Consider the following 23,800-nt stretch of genomic DNA (forward strand, 5'->3'; position numbering starts at 1 on the left):
ATTTGTAATTACTTAAATGGAAAAAATTACCTTGAAATACATGAATTGCTATTTGCGTCAAAAGCTCAACTGATGTAGCTGCAAGTTTTATATTATCATGAAATATGCAATCTTGACAGAGCTGAAGAACTTTGCACTCTGCAAATATAAATGTTATAATGAATTATCCAATCAGACAAAATATGAACACAATTTAAATACATTCCCAAAGATACATAGTAGTTTCACTGGAGAAATTTGCTTTACAACTGATGAGAATTTTGTTTAGTTGATGAAAATATTGAGTAGAACAGTTTTCTTGTAAATCTCATAAATAACAAATAAGAGGTATAATAGCATATGAATATGCCCTTGGAGATGATCTTATTTTTAATTACATACATCAATACAGCAGAACATTGATTATCTAAATATAACTACTGTAACTGGGACTGCAGCTACTTTAGAAAATCAAAAACTCGGTTAATAGACTAAATTTTAAATCATGCCAATTTTTCTTTTAACAAGGATTTTTGAGATTGTTTACTGTAAAGGCCCTTATTTTCGCAATTTTTGCGAGACCGTCGTAATCGCGAAAATTTAAGCCTCGCGAAATACTTTTTCTTTTTCCCTCAAATAATAAAAAATCAGAAATTTTTCCCGCTAGGGCTGTTGCGCCACAGAGTTTTCATGAAATAAATAAAATACTTTGCATGAGAAAAACAAAGATTACAGTAATTCTTTATTCACTCTTCTTTTTAAAACAGCCAATTTTCATTTACGTGCCACTATTTGAATATATATATATATATAATCCCTATCGTTCACTTCCCTGATTTTTTTTTGGAGGGAAGGCTTATAATTTCATTGAATTTTACAAAACACTTTTCATTTCAATGACTTTCCAGCAGGGTGGAAATTCTTATTTTATCCTTGTAACCCATTGTAATGAAATTGCACAATACATAATATATTCTCACCAACTCAAACTTAGGGACCCCAGAATTATCATGAACTAAAAATATCAAAATGCAAACCATCACTTTTGCCACTAAGAAACACATTCTGGATCTAAGATTTAAATGTGCACTACAGATTACTTATTAAATTCACATTTAAGCTGAATCTTGCTTACCTATATAAATAAGTACAGTAAAACGCATGGGTGAATCTCAATTTAACAAACACGTCGAGCATATTTAAAAAAAATAATGTCACATCTTATTGTAGGTATGTTACTTTTAATATGTAGGTTACGTTGCAAATGAAAAAGAGTTAAAAATGTGAATCATCAAAAACAGTTTCAAATTAGTCATCAGGTAAAACATATATCAGCCACAAATTACTCATCAGCCTGAATAAGAATTCCACTCAAAAAGTTAATGATTCATTTACATATATACATTGTTTTTATAATATTTCAATCTTAAGTATTTTAATATCCTATTACTAATGAGAAAAATGCTCTCGACTGTGCACCAAAAATTTATCTGATTTAATACACTGTAAATGTATTCATAAATACATACAGAAAAACAAGTTTAAAGCTATAAAATTATCAAAATTAAAACTAGCTACTGATTTTTCTTAAGTTATTCAGTATTTTTATATAAAATTATTGGATGTTCCACGGCTCAGGAAAGTGTACCAAATATTATTTTAATACTGTTACTAAAACATAAGTGATACTGATTTAAATATCAGCATATGATAATACAATTAATTGCAGGGAAAGCATATTACATATGAAGAAATACCTCTGCTACTTTACCATAAGCGCAACACTAGAAAACAATTTTTAATTCACTTATCACACTCATTACAATATGGGGGGAAGGTAATAAATACCGTAAAGGCCCTTATTTTCGCAAGGCTTTAATTTTTGAAATCCCGTAGTAATTGCGAAAAAGAGGGGATAGTTCTATATTTTCTGTTTTACTCAGCTGATTGAAGAAATTCATCTTGCATTTTTCATGTCTCAAAAATGGAATTTAAGACATGTATTAGATTTATACATGTCATTGTTCTGACATATGTAATTTGATAAAAAATAAGATTTTTTCTGAAATGATATAGCAAATTTTTTACATACTTAAATTATACCTAATAGAAATCAAATTTTGTAGTCTGGTGTGAAATTTAATCAATAATTCAGAAATTAACCTTGGCACACATTTTTAACTTTATGCCAAGAATAATTCACTTGGCAAACTTCTCAGTTAACAATAAACTATTTCAATTTTCCTTTCATCCTGCATGAGCAGAAAGAAAGTATCATTTTTTCTTTCTTGCATATGTTTTTACTTCATATTATGTTTATATATTTTATCATGGTTGCAATTTTTAGACACTTTTTTCATTTTAAAATTTTATTTAAATTATTTAAATTGTATGGTTGAATTACAGTTCTAAAAAATCTCTACTTATTAACTTGCACTGTGTGCTTCAAATGTTTATTCATATAATTTTTCTTTAAAATTTGATTTTATTTATTTAAATAGCATTTCTTTAAAAACAATACTTTGTCATTCAGTATTGATCACAATGCCTTTGAAAACTGCATTCTGCATTAAAATAGAATATATTGTAAAGCATGGTTAATGCATCTTTGATGGGCCATCCAGAACAGAAACAATTTTCGTAAAGCTTGAAATATTTCTTCTTAATGGCTTATTGCCTCAAGAAAACCTTAATGATTTTCTTAAAGCTTTCAGCAAATATATCCACAATCATTTATTCACTACATACCATACTCACTTTTGAAACAGCTTGTTTTCTGTGACATTATTAGCTTTGTATGTAATTAAGTTAAGGTTTTTGTATCTTTAGTGGACAGAGCTTCTGATAATGGCATCTTGATGTTTTTATTTTTAACCAACTCTGCTTAAAAATTATATTCGAGCTTTAGTATTCTTGCTAGTCTATGTTTTAAATACATGCTGGTAAAATAAATGAGCCAGCTTATTCTATTTAATGTGTAATAATTCTTTTAGTCTCTCTTCTATCTTTAGTTTAACTTCCAAGAACATCTCGTGCAGCAATAACAGCAAACGTAACTGAATGTTCATTTGCACTATGACTTAGTAGTTTAAAAACTAATACATTAACAAAACTCTGCTGTTTGTGACTGAGAATATAACAATACTTTAAATATTTACAAATGAATTTGTAAATTAGAATATGTAGGGTTGCTAGTTTACCTGAAAACTAGAGTTCAAATTCTGCATTTCCCATAACTAGTGATTATTTTAAATTAACAGAACAGACAAATTTGAACAATGATAACATAGACTACGACTATACATTAAAAAGAATAAGCTGGCTCATATATTTTACTGGAGCATATTTAAAGCATCAGCTAGCAAGAACCCTATGGTCGGAATATAATTTTTAAACAGAGATAGATAAAAATACTAAGCAAAAAGTGATTGCCAAAAGTTCTATCAACTAAAAATTCAGAATCCTCAGCTTAAACACATACAGCACTGCATTCTGGTGAGGGATATGGAAATGAGAAGCTAAAGACTGCCGAAAACAGTATAAGAAATTTACTATGCAGTAAAGGCCACAAATTTCTTTGGACATAAAACATCTACAAAATCATTTTTATTTGTTGCCTTTGCTACACATACAAAAGAAGACAAAAATCTTATACAGTCAAAAGTTGTTAATTCGGACACCCATAATCCAGAATGATCTATAATCAGTACCTCAAAGCTACAAACTTTCTGCACATGCGTCGTGTTGATGCATTGGACGCCATGGCGCGCAATGAATTGGAAGTTGATCTGTTAGCACTATCCTTATCTTCAGGGCAGATGTTTTTATTTGGCTTATATACCTTACTAAATGTAGTATTTCATCTCGATGTACTCCGTCTTGGATATGATTTAAATCAAATTCCTTGTCATTATAATCCGCATCCGATAGTGAAGAAAGTGACACAGAGGTTATCGAAAACAAAAAAATTTCGATCGAGAAATTAGTCATATTCTCGAAACAGCAATTATAGGACTTGAACAGTGGAACTTTGTAACTGAACAAGAAATTATGTCTGTTTATATAATTAAAGAGAAAGTATTATCACATAAAATGAAGCAACTTAAACAACTTACATTGAAAGAAATGTTTAATACAGTAAACAAATGAATATTAAGCTTTTTTTTTTGTAAATTTTGATACCCTTTAGATCATAATTGTTCTTTATTTAATAAATTATGGTTTTGTATTTTTAATTTTATAATTTCTGCATACCATCTTGCCAGATTTAAGCTGATGATCTATAATCCGGAAAAATCGATAATCCGGAATCGCCAAAGTCCCGACGAGTCCGGATTAACGACTTTTGACTGTATTCGAGTAAATTTTGCCACTGTTAGACAGTTCTGTAGTAGATGACAGCATGCTTTTTTAATATATTTTTGATTGCGTGACACATAATTTTGAAATCAGCAAAGCAAATTTCATTACAAATAAAATGAAGTTAAGTAAAATAGCAGATGATAAAATGGTGAATGTAAAAATTTACTCTTATAAGATGAAAATAAAATCTTTAAACTTTTGAAAAATATTCTTTTAAATTTAAAAAATAGATTTTCATGTATTATTAATAAATATTAATTAGGACCTATTAATAAAAATAAAAAAAATACCCATAAATGATCTTTAATAAAAGTTTATTTGGAAATTTAAGATTCAAAATAATTGTTGCAATTCATTGAAAATTATCACTGTGAAAACCACATTTGGCTTTATTATTGCTTAAATCAAATACGCCAAACTTCAAAATGTACAAATATATAAATTCACATATATTTCAGAAAATTTTGAATAAAGAATTTTAATTTTTTGTACGTACGCCTAAAAATATATCTACTTTAAGATGATGTAAAATATTTTATATGTTATAATTCAAAAATATTTTTGAAAAATTTACAAAAAGTACAAAAAAATATAAATTAATAAAAATTAATCAAAAAATTTCTGTGAATTTTATATGGAATGAACCCAAATTTTGAAAGAAAGAATCAAATTTAATAAAAAAATAGACATTAATAAATAATACCAAATCCAATTAACACTGAGGAGCTAAAACTCTGAGATTTAATTTTTTAAAAACTATTTAATGGATTTTTATGAAACTTGGTCCAACCTGAAACACAGGATCAAAATAAAATTAAAAAATTTGTATGTAATTTCACACAAAGTTCGATTTTGTGTTGAGATACCTATGTTATAACAATGCTATATATAAATATAATATATTTCTGAAGTCATGCTTTGAATGCATTTGATTTTTTAAATGTACCATGTAATCCTTATTTAATAATTAAAATTTGTACTTTAAATTGTTAAATTATGTTTTCTTTTTATATGTTGATAATGTTTGTTAACTTAAATGAATATTGATAGTTCGGAAATCTTTTTAAAAAATGTCATAAAAACTACCAACCTGTATCTGGATAAGTAAATTTTACTTTTTCATTTGTAAAAAGCTGCCAAACTCTGCCAAAGAGATTGCATTAATATGTGGGTACCAAAAATTATAATAAGAGAATTTATAATTTCTTTGTTTCCATTTCAAGTCCTCAGTCTTAAAGTGGAAGAAAAAAACAAGCTTACCTCCAGATAAATCAAATTTATCAACAGCAACTGAATGAGACAATGCAACCATCACAGAAAATATTTCACATTTCAGGCTGATGTAGGGTGTTTCAATGGTATAATTTACCAGTTCCTAGACATGTAAATTGTAAACACTATTCAACAATTAAGGCAACAAAAATTAAAACTCCAAAATACAACATTATACATACAATATTTTTCTAAAATTAGTACTGATTTTTGTTTTGCCCAAGACTCAATATTAACATTTGAAATGATTAGCAAATGATGCACATATAGGACATCATACACTATCTTATGTTGATAAAATAGGAATAAGGTAAAATTTTAAGCTTTTGTGATGCGATTTATTAGGAAATAATTAATAGAAATAACTTTCTTCTTTTTATTTCTCTTTTTCTCCAATAAAGGAAAAAGAAGTGAAGAATACAAGCACATGGACAAAAGACATGATATTGCCTGATATAAAAACATGCTCAGAAAAAACCCAAAATAAATACTCCCTTCTAATTTTGAAAATATCTAAAGAAATCTACAGAAATTTTTCAATGAATGAAAAGTGTTATCTAGAAAAAGAAACATAAATTTCACAATACTAGCCAACATCCCCTCTCTCTTCAAAAAAGAAATCTAATAGCAATTTACTTAATATATCTTACATAACATTTAGTAGCTTTTACCTCACAAGGGTCTTAAAGAAATTATTATACTTTTTAAACAAGATACCATTCTCTTTAATGCATGGTGTTTTTATTTTTAAAAATAACCACGGACAATGAAAAATATTTAAATAATGTAGTATATATAAAGTAACTGAAAAGTCACACTGTATCTTTGTTAAATATAAAAATTCATTTTTAATCTTACATTAACATTGGAGGTACTCCATAAATGTGCTCCTCTTTTGGCTAGCTTCTCCATATCTTTTAATGCATTCATTTTAACACATACACGGCCATCTTCTTTAAGATATGAAATCAACAAATCAACCTGTAAGTTTTAAAATGTTAATTTTAAAACATTTGATAATTTGTGAGTGATACATAAATAATTCTGTAAGTTGATCTGCTAACAAAGTTCCTTAGATGATGTATTTTTGAAATTAAAAAACTGTTAAACTTTTTTTTTTGTCATAACTTTATTGTATTTACTCTCACAGAAGTGATCTGAATACAACCTTGTGGTTCATGAAGATATTTTAAGAACTAAATGTATTTCATACACATATTTAGTAATTGTAATTTTTAATGCACACATATGAAATTTACTAAATGATATAAGAGAAACTCCATATTTTTTATTAATTTTCTCCTTTTAATGATTGCAGTTCAGATAAATTTTTATTAAAAGTCTTTCTGACACATAGCCAGAGCATAAAAGTATGTCTGATTTTTTCCCTCAAATGGCTAGAAAGAGACTGAAACTTAGATTGCAGATCAAAACAATGGAAAAACATTTTACATTTTCAAACAGAATAAAATATATGGAAGTAATGTGTATTCTTTATTTAAAGCATTCAACAGCCAGGGTCTCTACTGAAGTCCAATTATATAAGAAAAACCAAAGCTCTGGTTGTTTTATTCATGGTGTAATTTGCTGCATTACATTATAAACAGGCACACATTTGTAATCTTTACTAAAGGTTACATAAATACAAATCAATTTTTCACAGAATATCCTTTACAAAGTTATCCTAAATAGGGCAAACAGCTTTCATACATAAGTCACATAATAGTAAATTATCCATACAATTAATATTACAAGTTACAACATAACCAGCAAGGTAAAATCTTATTTTGAAATTTGGGGATTTTAAATGCTAAAATCTTTGTTTCAGTATAAGGCCTTGTGATGCGAAAGGGGTATAGCATAGATTATTACAGTATAAAAATCATAATATCATATAATGGTATATAGGCATAAGATTCACAATACTGAATAATGCAAAATAAAGAATTAGATAAAAACTGATTTATTCATACTGATAAAGTTCAATATTAATTTGTTATAACTTAAAGATCAATGCCCACAGATAAAAATATGTTCCTTCAATTATTTAAACAGTTTTCTTCAAAATAATAAAATTATTATGAGACAACAAAAAAAATTAAATTATTATTTTTTAATATTAAAAACATATTTTTTTCTTTTTAAGTTCAATTCAGATTTTAAAAAACTGGAGAAGTTATAAGAAGTAATTAAATTTGAAGTTACATAAATTTTAGGCTACTTACCTTTTATTTGTGTTCACTGTATTTAAAAAAAAATGTATAAAAAATAATATATATAAACATATGTATTTCACTTACAATCTTTTATTAATGATAATTAGCTTAATACTGCTATTCATAGCCCAAAATATTAATATCTATATTAATTACGTCAAAACAGTACATAAGAAAAAATGACAGATTTACTTTAAAAAATGTTATTTACCTGTTCTGGAATGTGAGTTACAGAAGCAGCTGCTAATTCTGTAAGCGTATGTAATGTACAAACAACAAACTGTTGAGAAGGGTAATCTGGAAGAAGGGAAGTGCATAACTTCCAAACCTAGATGAAACAAATACATAATTAATTAATCCATTCCATCAAATGCATATTAAATAAATTCAGGCAAAACATGAAACATATTTTAATGTAAAATTTAGAAAACTTTTGCTGGCATATTATACAGTCAACTATATGTTGCTCCTACCAAAGTTCAATAGTAACAAAATTGAACTTGTGCAGCAAAAGAAAAGAATCTGAAACATATGTATTTCTACCGAAGGGCTAAATATTAAAACTAATCATGTTGTTTAGAAATAGGAAGGCCAATTAAAAACCCACTTTAATTGGGTTAATTGGATTAACATTAACCACTTAAAATGTTAACTTAAATTAATAATTGGATTAACATTAACTACTTAAAATTTTAACAAAACAACACAATTAAAAACTGGTGATGTATCAATAAAATAAGATAAAACTGTCTGGAATCACTTATTTTCATCATCAGTTCTTTCTATATGTAATAAAATTCAACATTAAAATAAATTTATATTTAAAATTAACTAAAAAAATATTTTTTTTTTTAACTAAAATGATACCTGAGCTATTGTCTGAGCATCATGATGCATATGTTGAAAAATTGACAGCAACTGTAATTTTATTTCAACTGGTGTAGCTAAACCTTGTATCATCTCACCTATCTTTGCACAGATATTTGAAGCAAATGTTCTATAGAAGAAATATAATAATAGCTTAATCAACAACAGTAAAAATATAGCTTTTTGGGGTTATTAGCAAGATTATGTTAGGTAAATTAATTACATCAAATTGTCAGTTACAAAAAGGAAATAAAACAATAATTTTTTTTAGGCTAAGAATAGCTGAATCCAATTAGGTATTTAATAAATATCCTGATAAGTAATGGTTATAAAAACAATTAAGTAAAAGTTTTATTAAATTCAAAAGAATTTGATAAAACTTTCCACTTCACTAGTAGCAGTATTCTGCTAAATACATTGATGCACACCTCACAATCAAGGCTAGCTCTGGAAAAGTAACTCAATAAATAACACTTACCCAACATTACTTTGGTAATTCCTAAAATGAAGACATAGAATGAAAACAATGACATATAACAAAACACAATTTAATTACATGACAACCTCCAATGAATATCTAAACATTTTTCTGACTACATCTGGTTGCTAAGGAAATTACATAGCTCTCAACATTCTAAAGATTTTAAATGCATCACAGTTCATCATGCGATGTGAATCCTTGACTCATGCTTATTGCCGAGTCAAATGATGTCATTCGCAACATATCCTCCCCCCTTTTGAAATGCTGTATAGCTATTCAAAAACAGTCATTTAAAAACTTAAATTCAGTCCCTGCAGTTTCTTAAGAGCACAAACAAATCAAGTCACAGTCTTTGAAGACCTTCTAGAGTCATCAACATCTGGATCTGGCAAGTGTGCTGGCCAGTCACTTGAAGAAGAAACTTCTCTAGGAACAATGCTCCACAGGCAAATCTTGAATGCGATTCTCTAAAGGAAAAATTCTTTGAATAGGATGAATTAATACATTATATTGTATTGTTAGTTTCACAGTTCTTACTTTACTGTCTTTACATGGAAATAATTCAATAACTCTGGCCAAAGGCATACATTTAACAGCTTAACGGTAAGTGCTTTTCGAAACCATCTCCCACTGGGATGATGAATATGATATATTTTAGGATTATATTGATGTCTTTGGATAATTTGTACTTTCAAATCTTTCATTAACCCAGCGCAAAACTTCATTCTTTTCCATAAATTGCTAGCATAAATGTTGTCAACATTTGCCACTTTTGAATTTGGTCTGTCAATTAATATGATTGCTGAAATTAATGGAATCAGATCTTCCATGTTCTCTGATAAATATATTAAAGGTAAGGAATTCAAGACTCACAATTGCATCACTAACTCTTTATATGTTATGGCTGCTTTTACCAAAGATCTTCTAAGGAGCTCTTTAAAAATCTTAACAATCTCCCCCACCAGGCTGCTGTGGGAGGAAGAAACTTTCAAATAACACACTGAACCTCAGCTAATTGATTTATTTTATCCCAGTCTACTTCTTTAAGGTAAATGTATACACCTCTAAAACTTGTACCATTGTCACAATACACAATTCTAGGTCATCTTTGTCTCTCTATAAAGCATCTAAATGAAAGCAGGAATGCTAAGTGTACAGCCCTGTATAGGACACATGTAAACAAAACAATCTATACTCTGTCATCATGCTTTAGATATAAAGGTCCTGTTAAATTTATTCCCACAATCTCGCACACAGATGCATTTTCAACTCTGTGTGCAGCTGGATCTGCCATCAATGACCGAGACTTAAATCTTTGACATTTGATATGATATTTCAAGGCATTTTAAATTCTTTTCTTACTCTAAGGATTTAACACTTTTCATGTAAGATACTAAATATCAGTAACATTTGAATAACAAAGTAACATTTGAGTTCTTGCATGACAATTCTCATGATGAAAATGCTCAAGTCTTGACATAAATACAAAATTCTCAGGTGATAAGATTGGTGATATAAACTCAGGTTTATCAATTATTTCCATTACATGAGTTTTTACAAAAATAATTCCTTCCCCATCTTTGAATGTACGCATGTGTGAAATTTTTCTTTCAGGAGGAAAACATTCCTTCTGCATTCTTTGTATTAGTATAACTTCAGCACCCTTAATCTCTTGTAACATCCAATTCCCCTTTTTCTGTTCTTTTGATATGAACTGATATTACCAACAAATCTTGACAGCCAAGACACTAACCTTAAGATCAAATGAAAATTGGAGAATTTTTCTGCCTACCTTGGTAACTATGTTTTGATAAATTTATTTAACTATGTTTCTTTTCTAACTATGTTAACTAACTTTTCTCCTTTCAGATGTAACTTCAGGGGTATATTATTTCAGTCACAGGCCAACAATCAGATGATTCTCTCATATAAGATGTCCTTACCACCAGTGTGAAGCAAACAAATATTTGGGAGAACCACCAGAAGAAATCGGATCAATGGGATTTATTTTTCTTGACACAAGATGTCTTTTGCTATCAAGAAATAGTGTATGTACTTCTTCCACTCTATCTGAAACAAAGACTAACTATTTTCCTTACTTATCTAATGAATACAGGACCGCAATAGAATTGCTTAAAAATATACACAGTTTTTATATCCAAAAAGGTAAGTGCTTGTTGCACAGAATGTGCCAACCTGGACCCAATTATAATGTCATCAATTCAAGTTTACTTATTGATATTTGCTTTATAGGAGCAATTCTCGATTTCGCTCTAATTAACTGAATTCTTATTTCATGATTTGTGACTGACCTAACAAATATGCATGCAGCATAAGCCTCTCTGCGCACATCTACAAAAACAAGCATTTCACTAGATTCATCTATACCTGTAAAATGTTGTATATTTGTAAAATGTTGTATACCTGTAAATGTTGTATAAATATTTCAGCATATTCTAAAACAGATATTTCATTAAGCCAACCTTTGAAAACCTTTAAATAGAGTGTCCCAAATCAATTTTAACCTCTAAGCTTCCTATAAAGTAATTTTTAAAGGCAACGTTATCACACCCAATAAACCAGAATACAAAAATTTCTTATATGAAAGCTAATATAATTCTTTTTTTGTAAATACTTGCTCATCACTAAATTTTTCAAAATTCAAATTGCAACTTAAGGTATTGTCATTTAAATCTCATATAATACCAAATAATTTGGTCACTTTATTTTTAGATACAAATTTACAACCTATATTGTTTTCCCAGTTTCTTAAATTAAAACACTCTCAAGACATAATCTGTCAAGTCTTTTCAATAAATACAGTCAAAAGTCGTTAATTCGGACACCCATAATCCGGAATGATCTATAATCCGGACCTCAAAGCTAAAAACTTTCTGCGCATGCGCCGCGTTGGCACATGCGCACAGGCGTTTTACGCGTGCGCGTAAGACCTTGACTACTGTGCATATGCGTGTGCGCAAGTGCAGAATACGTTTTCGCCTGTGCATTTAATGTATAACAGACGGTGTAAGCTAAAATTATCTAATTATCTATTTCAGTTAATGTTAATGATTGCGTTGTTCCTTAATCTTCGAATTGGATCGTGCTTATTATTTTTTGCAGACTGTAAGAGCAAATTTTATAAAAGTAAACTTGAACTTTCGATTATGTCAAATAGAATTTCCGATGCTGGAACTTTCAAAGGATCTACAAAATGAAAGTATGTTTGGATGTCCAACAAACAAAAAGTGGAATTGCTGCAAAAAATGGATAAAGACATGAAGAATGTGACAGAGAGGTTAGTGAAAACGAAAAAATTTCGATTGACAAGTTAGTCGGTGTTCTTGGTACAGCAATTAACGGGACTTGAACAGCAGAACTTTGTAACTGAACAAGAAATTATGTCTGTTTATAGAATTAAAGAGAAAATATTATCACATAAAACGAAGCAACTTATAGAAATTGAAAGAAATGTTTAATAAAGTAAATAAATATTAAGCTCTTTTTTTTTTTTTTTTTTTTTTTTTTGTAAATTTTGATACCCTTTAGATCATAATTGTTCTTTATTTCATAAATTATGGTTTCATATTTTTAATTTTAGAATTTCTGCATGCCATCTTACGAAATTTAAACTGATGATCTATAATCCGGAATCGCCGAAGTCCCGACGAGTCCGGATTAACGACTTTTGACTGTATTTCTTATTCTCTCACATCAGAAACACCTGTGACACAAATTGTCCACATAAAATGAAGAATTTAATTTTTGAGCAAATTCTTCTTATTCAAATGGCATATGATTCAGCAAATGTGAAATTAAAGGTGCCAATAAAAATGGCTCAATGTGACACTGAAGACTACTCTATAGTGTCAGTAAACAATTTTCTCAGTTTTAGAAGAATAGCAAAATTATAAAAAATTTCTACATTCAGGGCACTATAGCCATCTGTTAAAATGCTTTATCTATATCAGCTGTCCAATCAGATAACTTCAAAAGCTATCAATAACATTAGGAATGAGCTCTATCAAATTAGGCCCTTTATACAAAAAATCATTTAAAGAACATTTTTCACACTCTGCAGCAGATGCATCAAATACGGGTCTAATTTTTGTTGTGTTATCACTTTTAATGACAGGCTGATGAAATAAAAAGACCACTTTTGGTATCATTTGTAACCCTTTCGATAATACCTAATTCTCTCCCCCCCCAAATTCTGAATACATAAATAAAATTCATCCAAAATTAATTTATCTTTTGTGCACTGGCATTTCTTAAATGATGCTTCCAAGTTAATTCTTTATTAGAAGGCAAGTTCTTTATTTCCAATTCAAAAGGCAAGCACATTTTTTATTTACCACCTTATATACTATTTTTAAAATTCTCTAGTACTTTTATGTGTTTCTTTTTATTTTCAGCGGGGTCTGAAATCGCAATATTTTCCAACCTCCACAATTCTTTAACTGATAAGTCATTTACTTGCAAAGCTATAACATTACAAATCAGATTTTTACTTCCTCAGTTTCAGAAGTACTAGATTTCTCTATTAAAACATTCTAAATGAGTATTTAGCAAATGCATGCCACAGTTCAATTCTACAGACTGTTCTTTAAAAATAATGCCAATTATACTAGCTCCTAGCAATATATTAATTTCTGTCTTCCACAGTTTCAGATTTGGTTAACAAATTCCTTTTTCTTTCAATTCATTCAAAACGTTTCAGTGACCTTGGGCACAACGTTGCAAATTTTTTGTTCCAAAAATGCTTCTACCTGAAAGAAGGATGATACCTCACATAAAGAGCAAATCAACAAATAATAAACACCACATTCCACTTGCTCTGTTTACATACCCTCAAACAAGCTATGCAACATTTTAACTTTTTGTTCTGGCTTTAAGTTTAATTTATCTATCACGAAAATGCTAATATACGAATATTGAGATATGGTATTAAGGATGCACTTAAAGATGTTTCTCTATTACTTAATTTAAACTTTAACATTTAAAATCATATATAATATGATTTAACATCATTTAACATTTAAACATACAATTTCATTTTTACAGTTATTAATCAATGCATTAGATGAACTGATTCACATTTTATTCACTTTCAATCATGTCTGGCTTATTTTTTTCATTATTATTTTTATGGTGAGCACATTTAAGACCTTGTGAGTTTTGGAGTTACAATATGAACAAATATTTTTTTATTTTAGAAAATTTTGCTGAATGGAGAATAAGAAGATGCATATAAAGTGAGCCTTATTTCTCATCAAAATTTTCCTTTCAGCATCTAAATTCATACAGTAAAACAATCTTTAGTAGGATGTATTTTCCAACAAAAAAAAAAAAAAAAAAAAAAAAAAAAAAAAAAAAGTAACTTAAATTTTGCTGATCTGAGTTGTTGTAAGAAGTATTCACTAAAGCTGCTGCGGAAGGGGGGGGGGTTCAGGGAACGGTTTATCAACATATACTCTTTCCTTACTAAGTAAGTTAGTGCTAAAACTCGAATGCAGAAGTTCAATCATTCTTTACCTTTAACTTCACATCTCAAGAAATTGATCAGTTTTTCTAAGGGATAATCTTCTAATTCACTTGTTTCACTAACATTTTTTCTTCTTTTCCAAACAATGAGAATATCTTCAGGCAAGCATGATTCCACTGGAGGGGTTACAAAAATCACAATATATTTCCTGGGTTCTTCCCAGATTCTCCAGCACTTGTATGTTTACTTTTAATTCATCATACACTGCCGTTAAGGATAACTTCAAATGCCCAGAAACAGCATTCTTCATGAGCATATTCTATAGATCTCACACCTAAATTTGAACAAGAGAATCCTCTTGTCGAAAACATCCCCAAAGTTGGTTGGATTACCCCTGGATAATGCCTGCGCACAAGCCTGTATTGCCACATAAATATATTTTGCCCATGTCCTGGGTTGACACCTAACTATTTTGGGGACTATAAGTGTTGACTCGCGAATATATTTCAGGAGGTGAAGTCAATCAGAAAGAACTTTTATAACTTTACACACTGTTAAACTTTGCAAAATATTTTTATGAAAGTAAATCTTAATTACTTATGGATGACACCAGTTGAAAATATAAATCAACATATATAAACTAGTAACTTTTCATAAATTATAAAGCTTAAGTACCTAATTTTCTACAGCTTATATAATTTATCTTTTTCTAATAACAATATGTACAATATTTTGATAAACTTGGTGTTTTTTGTTTTTAATCATGCCATAATGTCAAACAACTGAACAATGAAAAAACTTTAAAAATTACAAAATTAAACAGAAAATTAGAGAAAAGAAAAAACACATATTTTTTATTTATATTACCACATAAAATAAATTTTAGTATAAACTCCATTACATGTCAGATGGAAGCAAAGGCCTAAGCCTTAACACATTCAACTTACTTGGATTGGGCAGCAAATTTTCCAGTGGCATATATTGCAGATTTCATTTCAACAGCATCATGAGAATCAAGGCTATTTCGTATACTATGGTGAATACTCTTTTTCTCAGAAACAACACTAGCAATATTACCCAGTGTTCTAAAAAATTATTCAAACAATTAAATATCTAAAACACCTGAAATTCTTATTTTTAAGACAGTAAAAACTCAATATTCAATTAAGCATTATGTATATAAAGTGCCAGCTTTCAAATAATAATCATTCAATCATAATTCAATCATTCAATCATAATAAAGTCAAGGACAAAACTATGCTAATGCACAAGTACTATATCTCTGAACTCTTTCTGTTTGAACTCTGAGGTAGTCTCTGCAGTGCTTGACTGCTGAGGCAGAATCAGGATATTTCTGGCAGAAGTATTCAGCACTCAGTATCGAAGAGAAATATAGGGTGCCCACATGTTTGGTGCGAGATGCTGCAGGACAAGATTTTATGATTATTTTTCTTCCATGGACAAACAATAACAGCCATAGTTTACCTCAATACATTGATTAAACCTTTGTGGCACAGTGTGTCCAGTCTGGACACACTTAAAAATTTCCTTCTGTACGCACAGAAAAATTGAATGAAAAAGGATTTATAGGTTACTCTGAACCTTCTTTATTTATAGTACATGGCAGCTCAACACAAATAAGTCCATATATTTTAGCATGTTTACTTTTTTAAGATCCTTATTTTTCAAAGAAATCTTCCAGTTTTTTTTATGAGTATAAAAGAATTGTTTGAAAAGAAATTTATATGTTAGTTTTTTGGCTGTATGCTATTCTCTTTATTCTATATTAGTTTTAAATTTTTACCTTGAAATCTTGCCTAAAATCAAACGGCAAACCCTAGGTGTGCCCAGACTGGGCTCACCGATAATCTAGGACAACTGAGAGTCTGTATTCTTTGTTTCTCCGCATCTCATCAATCAGTTCATTGACAACAATGCTTGTTTCAGCACTCTTTTCGAAGCTCTATTCAATCAGTGTGCCACTTTGGGCACACCCACATAATTAAAACGATAAATGCTATCTTTACAAAATTTTACTTATGTACTCCTCTAGGCCTAATCAGAGAGCCTACTTTTTTTTTTTTTTTTTTTTTTTTAAAATCAAAACTCCAACTTTAAAAGTTAGCATGCCGGAAAGGGTTAATTACATTTGCCAACAGTTGGAGGGCTGTCAACCAGAGCAACCAATGACACATATGTCAAAATTCAGTAACTTGTGTCACTTGTTACAAAAACTTTGTACCTTGCTTGTGAAAATGCGATCAGTACCAAAGGTATAAGTTGTTTCATTCTCGAACAACAGGCCCTTATTCAGGTACACTTTGAACACCTTGTACATCAATATATAAAGAACAATTAGGCAAAAATGCAAAGTTACACAGGCCCAGATTTTAAATTAAACTATCAATTTCAGGGGGAACTGACATAAAGAAGTAATCAAAGGAGAGAGCTAGATATTAAATATTTTAAACATTGTCAAAAACTGGATTGAAGTTAATGTGTGAGTAGGTAGAGTTTTTAAACCATAACATGTTTCAGGCAAATCCAGTTTGTCAAATGAAAAAATTTTATGGATATTTTTAACAGAAACAAATTCTGGGCCAATATAAGATTATATTTTTCATTTAATAGTCAATTTGACAGGAAATAAAATCTATGTATCTAATAGCCTAAATAGTAACATGCCCAGATTAAACAAACGCGTCAGAATAAAATTTACATGATTTTAAGTTAATTGACCAAGTTCATATTATCAAAAATAATTCTAACAAGTATGATTATAACACCTACAGAAAATATGAATGGAAAGTGTTAGATTTCTTATAACCAACAATGACTCTAAAATGTATTTTTGTATGTATATTGTTGTATCTATGTCATTAAAAAATTCTTATAATAATTAAGAATATTAACTGACAAAGTTGTAACACAAAATGTTAAATACCTCATTAAAAAAAACTAATGAATAATTTTTCATTAAAACTATTCAGAAAATTAAGACGGAAAAAAATTTCCATTCACTGTAAATTAAGAAATAATATGAATTTATTCATGATGTTGGCTTAATAATTTATTAAGAATCATATTAGCTTTGTGCCTAGTTTAAATAACAAGTTGGCATAAGGGAATCCTGTGCTGCAGTATGTGAGAGAAAAAAAAAATTTGATATAAAATATTCATACCTATAATATATGAGATGTCATCTTTCATGACTGACAGATGGTGTTGCATGCTTTTTGAGAGAACTGATTTATGGTGAGGGAAAAATACAGGAGAGATATCCATGACAACATAAGACATATAAAGAAGTTGTCCAATGTTAAAAAGATGAAATAATTTATTTTTTTTTACTGTGAAAAATTTACTGTAAATATTCATGCTCCTATTGTCCATTTCCACAGTATGTTAAAATCGTCAATAATCTTCATTTAAAATGTCATTTGGACTAGCGTATCTATTTTCCCTAGACTTTAAAGTTTCAGCAATTTTATAAAGTATGTTCTCAGACACCAAGGCAAGGTAAGAGTATCTCCACAAATATTTACAATGAGGCTCCAATAACTACAGACTGTTACACCTGGATCATACAGTTTTCCTAAATTTCTTATCTACAAAACTAAACTTTTTCAGAGAGACAGCTTAATTAATTGCTCTTCACTAAACATAAAAATTTACTCATCAAATACATGGTATAGAGAGAAAAAAAAAAAAAAAAAAAAAAAAAAAAAGACTACAATCTACAATTTAAAAAATTGTATTCTCTCATTATATGAAAGTAGTATAGCTTATATGTATTAGAAGTAATTAAATTGCATACCTCAAAGTGAGAGCTCTTGCTACAGGATCATTACTATGTATGACTGCATATAAGCGATGAACAAATTCATCAAGGTTAAGAATTTTATCCAAGTGTTTTTGGCTTTGTTGCATAACTCTGAGTATAAGTGTTCGGTGGAAATTTGTACTAAAAAGACAAATAATTATAATACTATGTGGTATTATGACATAAAAGAATATATAAGAAAATGTCAGATACATATAAAACAAAAGATGAGTTACATGTAGAGATTAATTTCTTTAAATATTTAAAAAATACAAAAACTCAATTAAATACTTTGAAATTGTATTGATTAATTTTTAACGCACATGAAAATATTCTTTCTGCTATTGTAGAAATTTTAAATGCTCGATAAATAATAAAGAAAAATCGTAGACTCTATTTATTTATATTACAGTTTTATCATTAATCAGTCAGTACTACTTGAAACATCATCCAGAAAAATGTTTAACACAAATTTATTAATGTGATAGTTGTATTCTATACCAGGGATTGATATACCCCTTTTTTTAATGTAACATAAATTTTACCACAATTATACTACTCAATTAAAGTCAATTCCCTATTAACTTGGGGGTCAGAGCTTAATTTCTAAAATCAGAAGTACCAGAACCATCTGGAAGATGGTCAGATGAAGGAGAAAAAATAAATTAAATAAATAATAATCAAATTAAAAGTCAATAAATATAAAGATTTAAGTAAAAATTTAATAAATTATAAATTGTTAAATTAAAAAAGAATTGGACCTCGCCTTATTTGAGGCTTTAGTTGGACACACAATTTGAAACAAAAACTAAAAAATAGCTCAGCCGTCCTTGGGTTATATTTAGATCTTAAATGTACAGTATATTCTTTCAAAGAGAAGGTGCGGGAATATGCTTTTTACAGCACACCAGTAGAAAAAAGTAAAACGTCAGTAATGAAAATAGAGAGAATACTGGAAACAATATGACAATATGGAAAGAAATTTTAATAGAGAACAAAAACAAAGAAAGAAGAGTCCAAAGCTTTATGATCGTGATGCCCTACCATTATAGTTCTAGCTGTCAAGCAGAATGTGAATGGGCAAAAAAATTTCTCCTGAATCTGATCTGATGAGAACATGAGAACAAATGTAAGGTTTTGCATAAGTGACAATTTTTGTCCCCCATATTTGGTTACACAGTTCAAGTATGAAGGAGCTCTGCAGTGAAAGATCACTCGCAGTGCACACAGAAGACCAAGGTAATCATTGTTCATACTTTCGAAAAAAAAAAAAAAATTACTTCATGATCGTGATGCCTTACCAGTATAGTTCTAGCTGTCAAGCAGAATGCGAATAGGCAAAAAAAATTCTCCTGAATCTGATTTGATGACAACATGAGAACAAATGTAAGGTTTTGCATAAGTGACAATTTTTGTCTGCCATCTGCGAATAGGCAAAAAAATTTCTCCTGAATCTGATTTGATGACAACATGAGAAAAAATGTAAGGTTTTGCATAAGTGACAATTTTTGTCTGCCATATTTGGTTACACATTTCAAGTATGAAGAAGCTCTGCAGTGAAAGATCACTTGCAATAGACATAGAAGACCACGGTAATCATTGTTCAAAAAAAAATTATCCGCCTTCATTAATTTATTGCACTACCTGGACAGTAAGACTTTGACATGTGGATGTGGGCTTTTCTTTCTTTAAAAATCTTAACTTCATTCAAAGTGTTTGTTTCCCAGAGAAAGGCATGAATTCGGAAGATATAATCGATTTTAGAGGTATATTTATTTTTAAAATAAAATTTGTCTGCTGAAACTGTATTTAATTTTACATAGAGAAAGTACTGCACTTCATCTAGAAATATGATTTTACCTCAGAAACTGAGAAGTACCGGAGTCAGGCTCCGGTTAGCTCTGGTGCAATTTAAGCACTGGGGGGGGGCGGTAACTGGATAGCAAAATAACTGGGCTTTTACTAACAAATTTAAGTTTGTTTATTTTCAGAACACTTAAGTTACAATCACAACCATTAGAATAACAGCAAAATTTCTAGGAGAAGTACAAAAAAGTGTAGAAAAAAGATTGGGATAACAGCAGTGACTGCAGACAATACGACAGTATTTGGGAATTGTTTTTATCATCAATAGTATAATTTTATTGTATATAATCTGGATTATACAGGGTGGATCTGAACAAGTGAGCAAAACTTTAAAGGGTGAGAGAAGGCAGCTATACAAGCAATATTCGTCATAGAATATATGGGTAGAACACAAATGGTGAGCCACTAGGTGGCATTGTAAATAGTATAAAAGGGTCCGTCCTCGCACCTGACAGCATTTTATACTGTAATTGCTGAGAGGTTATACGAGCCACAAAATTTCCAGGGTGATGGATTGGTGTAGGTGGTCCCATAGCTCGGCCACCAAGATCACCGGATCTCTCATGTTTGGACTTTTTCCTGTGGAGCCAAGCCTAATATATAAGTGCCCCCTTGAAAGTGATATGGATCTAGTTACCGGTATCACTGTTGTTGCTGGCGAGTTTCAGGAAATATCTGCCTTCTTTGTAAATGTGCATCAATTCCCTTGCCACAGGTGTGAAGCCTGCATTACAGCTGGCGGAAGGTCTTTTGAGGAGTTTCTTTTAGTATGTACATCAATGTACACTGCACAAATAAATAAATAAAAAAAAGTAAAATCTGAAAGGTTTCAGATTTTAGATTACGTTCAAAGGGGCTTCATTTAACATTTTGTGTGTTACCTTTATTTATTAAATATCATGTTCTTCACATTAAACCATAAAATTTTGTTCAACAGCAATAGTGCAAACAAATTTTAAAATGAGCATATCTTTAGAATTTCCGATACGGAATCTCGCACGCTGCAAATAATTTTTTTTTTCCTGTACAGTGTTGCCATTGCTCGCTTTGAAATTGTTTAGTTTTTTAATCAAAGATTTGTTGAAGTGTTACAAAATATGAAATCGATAATAAAACAAATTTCAGATTCAAATTTGGGCTTCCACATGCCCATATTCTATGGAAAATTATGTTGAATTCAAATTTTGATGGCTGTACCGTTGTTTCATCACAGTGTGAGAAACATACATACATTCATGAAGATTCTTCATTATTAAATTTCTTTAAATATAACACAGGGTGATAATATTTGGCGGCAACAATTTCAAAAGTGAAACAATGCTTATCGTGAATCTACACAAAATGCCAAAATGAAATTAATGGTCCTTCTAGGAGAATTGCCCCTTTGGAATAAATAAATAAATAATAAAAAAAAAAAAAAAAAAAAAAAAGATAGATAGAGAGAGGACAGTTCTCTCCTGTTTTACTGGCCTGAGTGATAAAATTCAAATTGCGTTTTTTAATGTCTCGAAAGCATGACTTAGGACGTACATTAGATTTATATATAAACTAAAACTCAGTGGCATAACAGCTTTAATGGGTCAAGGCCTGCAGTGCCCGAAATCTGCTTTCTTGACCGTGGGCCCCGAGGTGCGTATGCATATGCCCTGAACAAGTGGTCAGCTTGTCGCAGGACCCCCAGTGTTTAGTCCCCAAGTGAACTTGGTACTCATTTTATCGACCTAATTGATGGAAATCAAGGGATGAAAGGCTGAGTCGACCATGCCCAGCCCGGGAATCGAACCCCGGACAAGAAGGAGAAGAAGTAAAGGTTCCCCGCGGCATATGTGGCTCCGTCAGACCGAAAAGACACATTATGTACATCCCTGAAGCTTATTTTAAAGGGGCAATCCATTCACCCTCCATACCTTACTGCGCATATGCAAAATAACATCCAGCATGTCGTCGGCCATATTAGCAATCTTTTACCGCGTTGTTCGAAAAGGTTCTTTGTTGTTGTAGTCAGAGGTACTTGGTTCTAGTTATGTGAAATTCTTTAACCCTTTGCGGCATGGTAGGTCAATATATGTCCCACCTAATTAATATTTATTTTCTTAGTTAGCAATTTTCGTTAGAAATTTTCTAATCTTTTAAAAATAATCTATTTTAGTTATTATTTTTTTCGGTAGATGTTACTACTATACCAGGGCTTAAGTTTATAAGCAAAAAATATTCAAAATGGGATCACAAGAGTGATCACAACATGTATCTCGCATTTTTCAATATTTTAAAAATTTTGGTATACAATTTATGATATGTATGATTCTTTTTAATAATCAAAGGTATTTTATTTTCAAAAAACTTAATTGGATTCAATATTTTATAGCATTAATTTTGCAGTTGAAATAAGTGGGTTAAAATTTGTCCCACCACACACTTGAATTTCCACTCAATAGATGGCAGCACTCACATTTCTTCTTTCTTTCTTTTTTTTTTTCATCTACTTTTTTCGTGATTGCGCGCGCTTTTACATCCGTTGTATGCTCTTACGTGCTAAAATGTCTAAAAAAAAATTAACAACTCAGGAAGCTTTGGATCTTTTTGCTGAATTGCCATCCGATTGCGACTCAAATGCTTCAGATGTCAGTTCTGATTCAGATGAAATTGAAATCCAGGACAGAATAACTGAGTTTGAAGTTATTGCTGAAGAAGAAAGGGAAGTAGTTATAATTTGTTTCGCTTTTTAAAGACACAGACCCATCTATGCATGTGGCACTGTAAATATGAATCGGAAGTACCTACCCAAAAATTTAAAAGACGAATTTATGTCAAGAGAATATATAGACTTTTCAGTTAGCAATGATTCAATTTATTGCATAAAATGGAAGGATAAAAGATCCGTTTCTATCCTGTCTTGCTTGGAAAAGGCAACTGAAATGAAAGAAATTAATAGAAAAGAACGAGATGGAAAGACGAAAAAAGTACTGTGCCCAAACAGCATTATTTCGTACAATAAGAATATGGGATATGTCGACTGATTGATCAACTGAAAGGATGAAATAGAAAGCAAAAGCAAGAAATGGTGGCACATGATTTTTTTTTTTTACTTTTTAGATGCGAGTATAGTAAACGCATTTATTCACGTTTGCGAACCCGATCATGATGTAAAAACAATGAAAGATTTTCTTCTCTCAGTTATAGAAGGTCTAATGGCACTTGCAGGCAAGAAAGAGCTGAAAAGAAAACTGAAATCCCCAGTTCAAATAAAAACTAAAAATCCGTCCATACAACCAGAAAAGAGACTAAAAAATGTAAGTCACACGCCAAAGAGAACGAGCAGGAGAAGATGTGCATATTGCAGCACATCGAAAGAAGAACGACGAACATTTTGGATCTGTGAAACATGTGAAGTGCCTCTATGCATACAAAAGAATGAAACAACATGTTTTTCAAAGTTTCATGAAAAATGA

General features: G+C 30.0%; 1 protein-coding gene across 2 annotated transcripts in view; it reads right to left on the reverse strand.

The window, feature by feature from the left end:
• The window catches only part of defl (Integrator complex subunit 7), an 82,395-nt gene that overhangs the window by 32,834 nt on the left and 25,761 nt on the right, over positions 1–23,800 (reverse strand). For both annotated transcript variants that reach the window (XM_085827639.1, XM_085827640.1), the window contains exons 4-10: positions 18,480–18,626; positions 15,610–15,747; positions 8,697–8,826; positions 8,041–8,157; positions 6,472–6,594; positions 5,602–5,716; positions 31–138 (exon numbers count right to left, since the gene is read on the reverse strand). In XM_085827639.1, coding sequence (XP_085683765.1) covers positions 31–138; positions 5,602–5,716; positions 6,472–6,594; positions 8,041–8,157; positions 8,697–8,826; positions 15,610–15,747; positions 18,480–18,626 — 878 coding nt within the window. The remainder of the gene's footprint in view (positions 1–30; positions 139–5,601; positions 5,717–6,471; positions 6,595–8,040; positions 8,158–8,696; positions 8,827–15,609; positions 15,748–18,479; positions 18,627–23,800) is intronic.

This window comes from Stegodyphus dumicola, chromosome 12 (genome assembly GCF_044657685.1).
Source record: "Stegodyphus dumicola isolate Sdum_Otavi_A_Nest chromosome 12, ASM4465768v1".
Classification (NCBI taxonomy): domain Eukaryota; kingdom Metazoa; phylum Arthropoda; class Arachnida; order Araneae; family Eresidae; genus Stegodyphus; species Stegodyphus dumicola.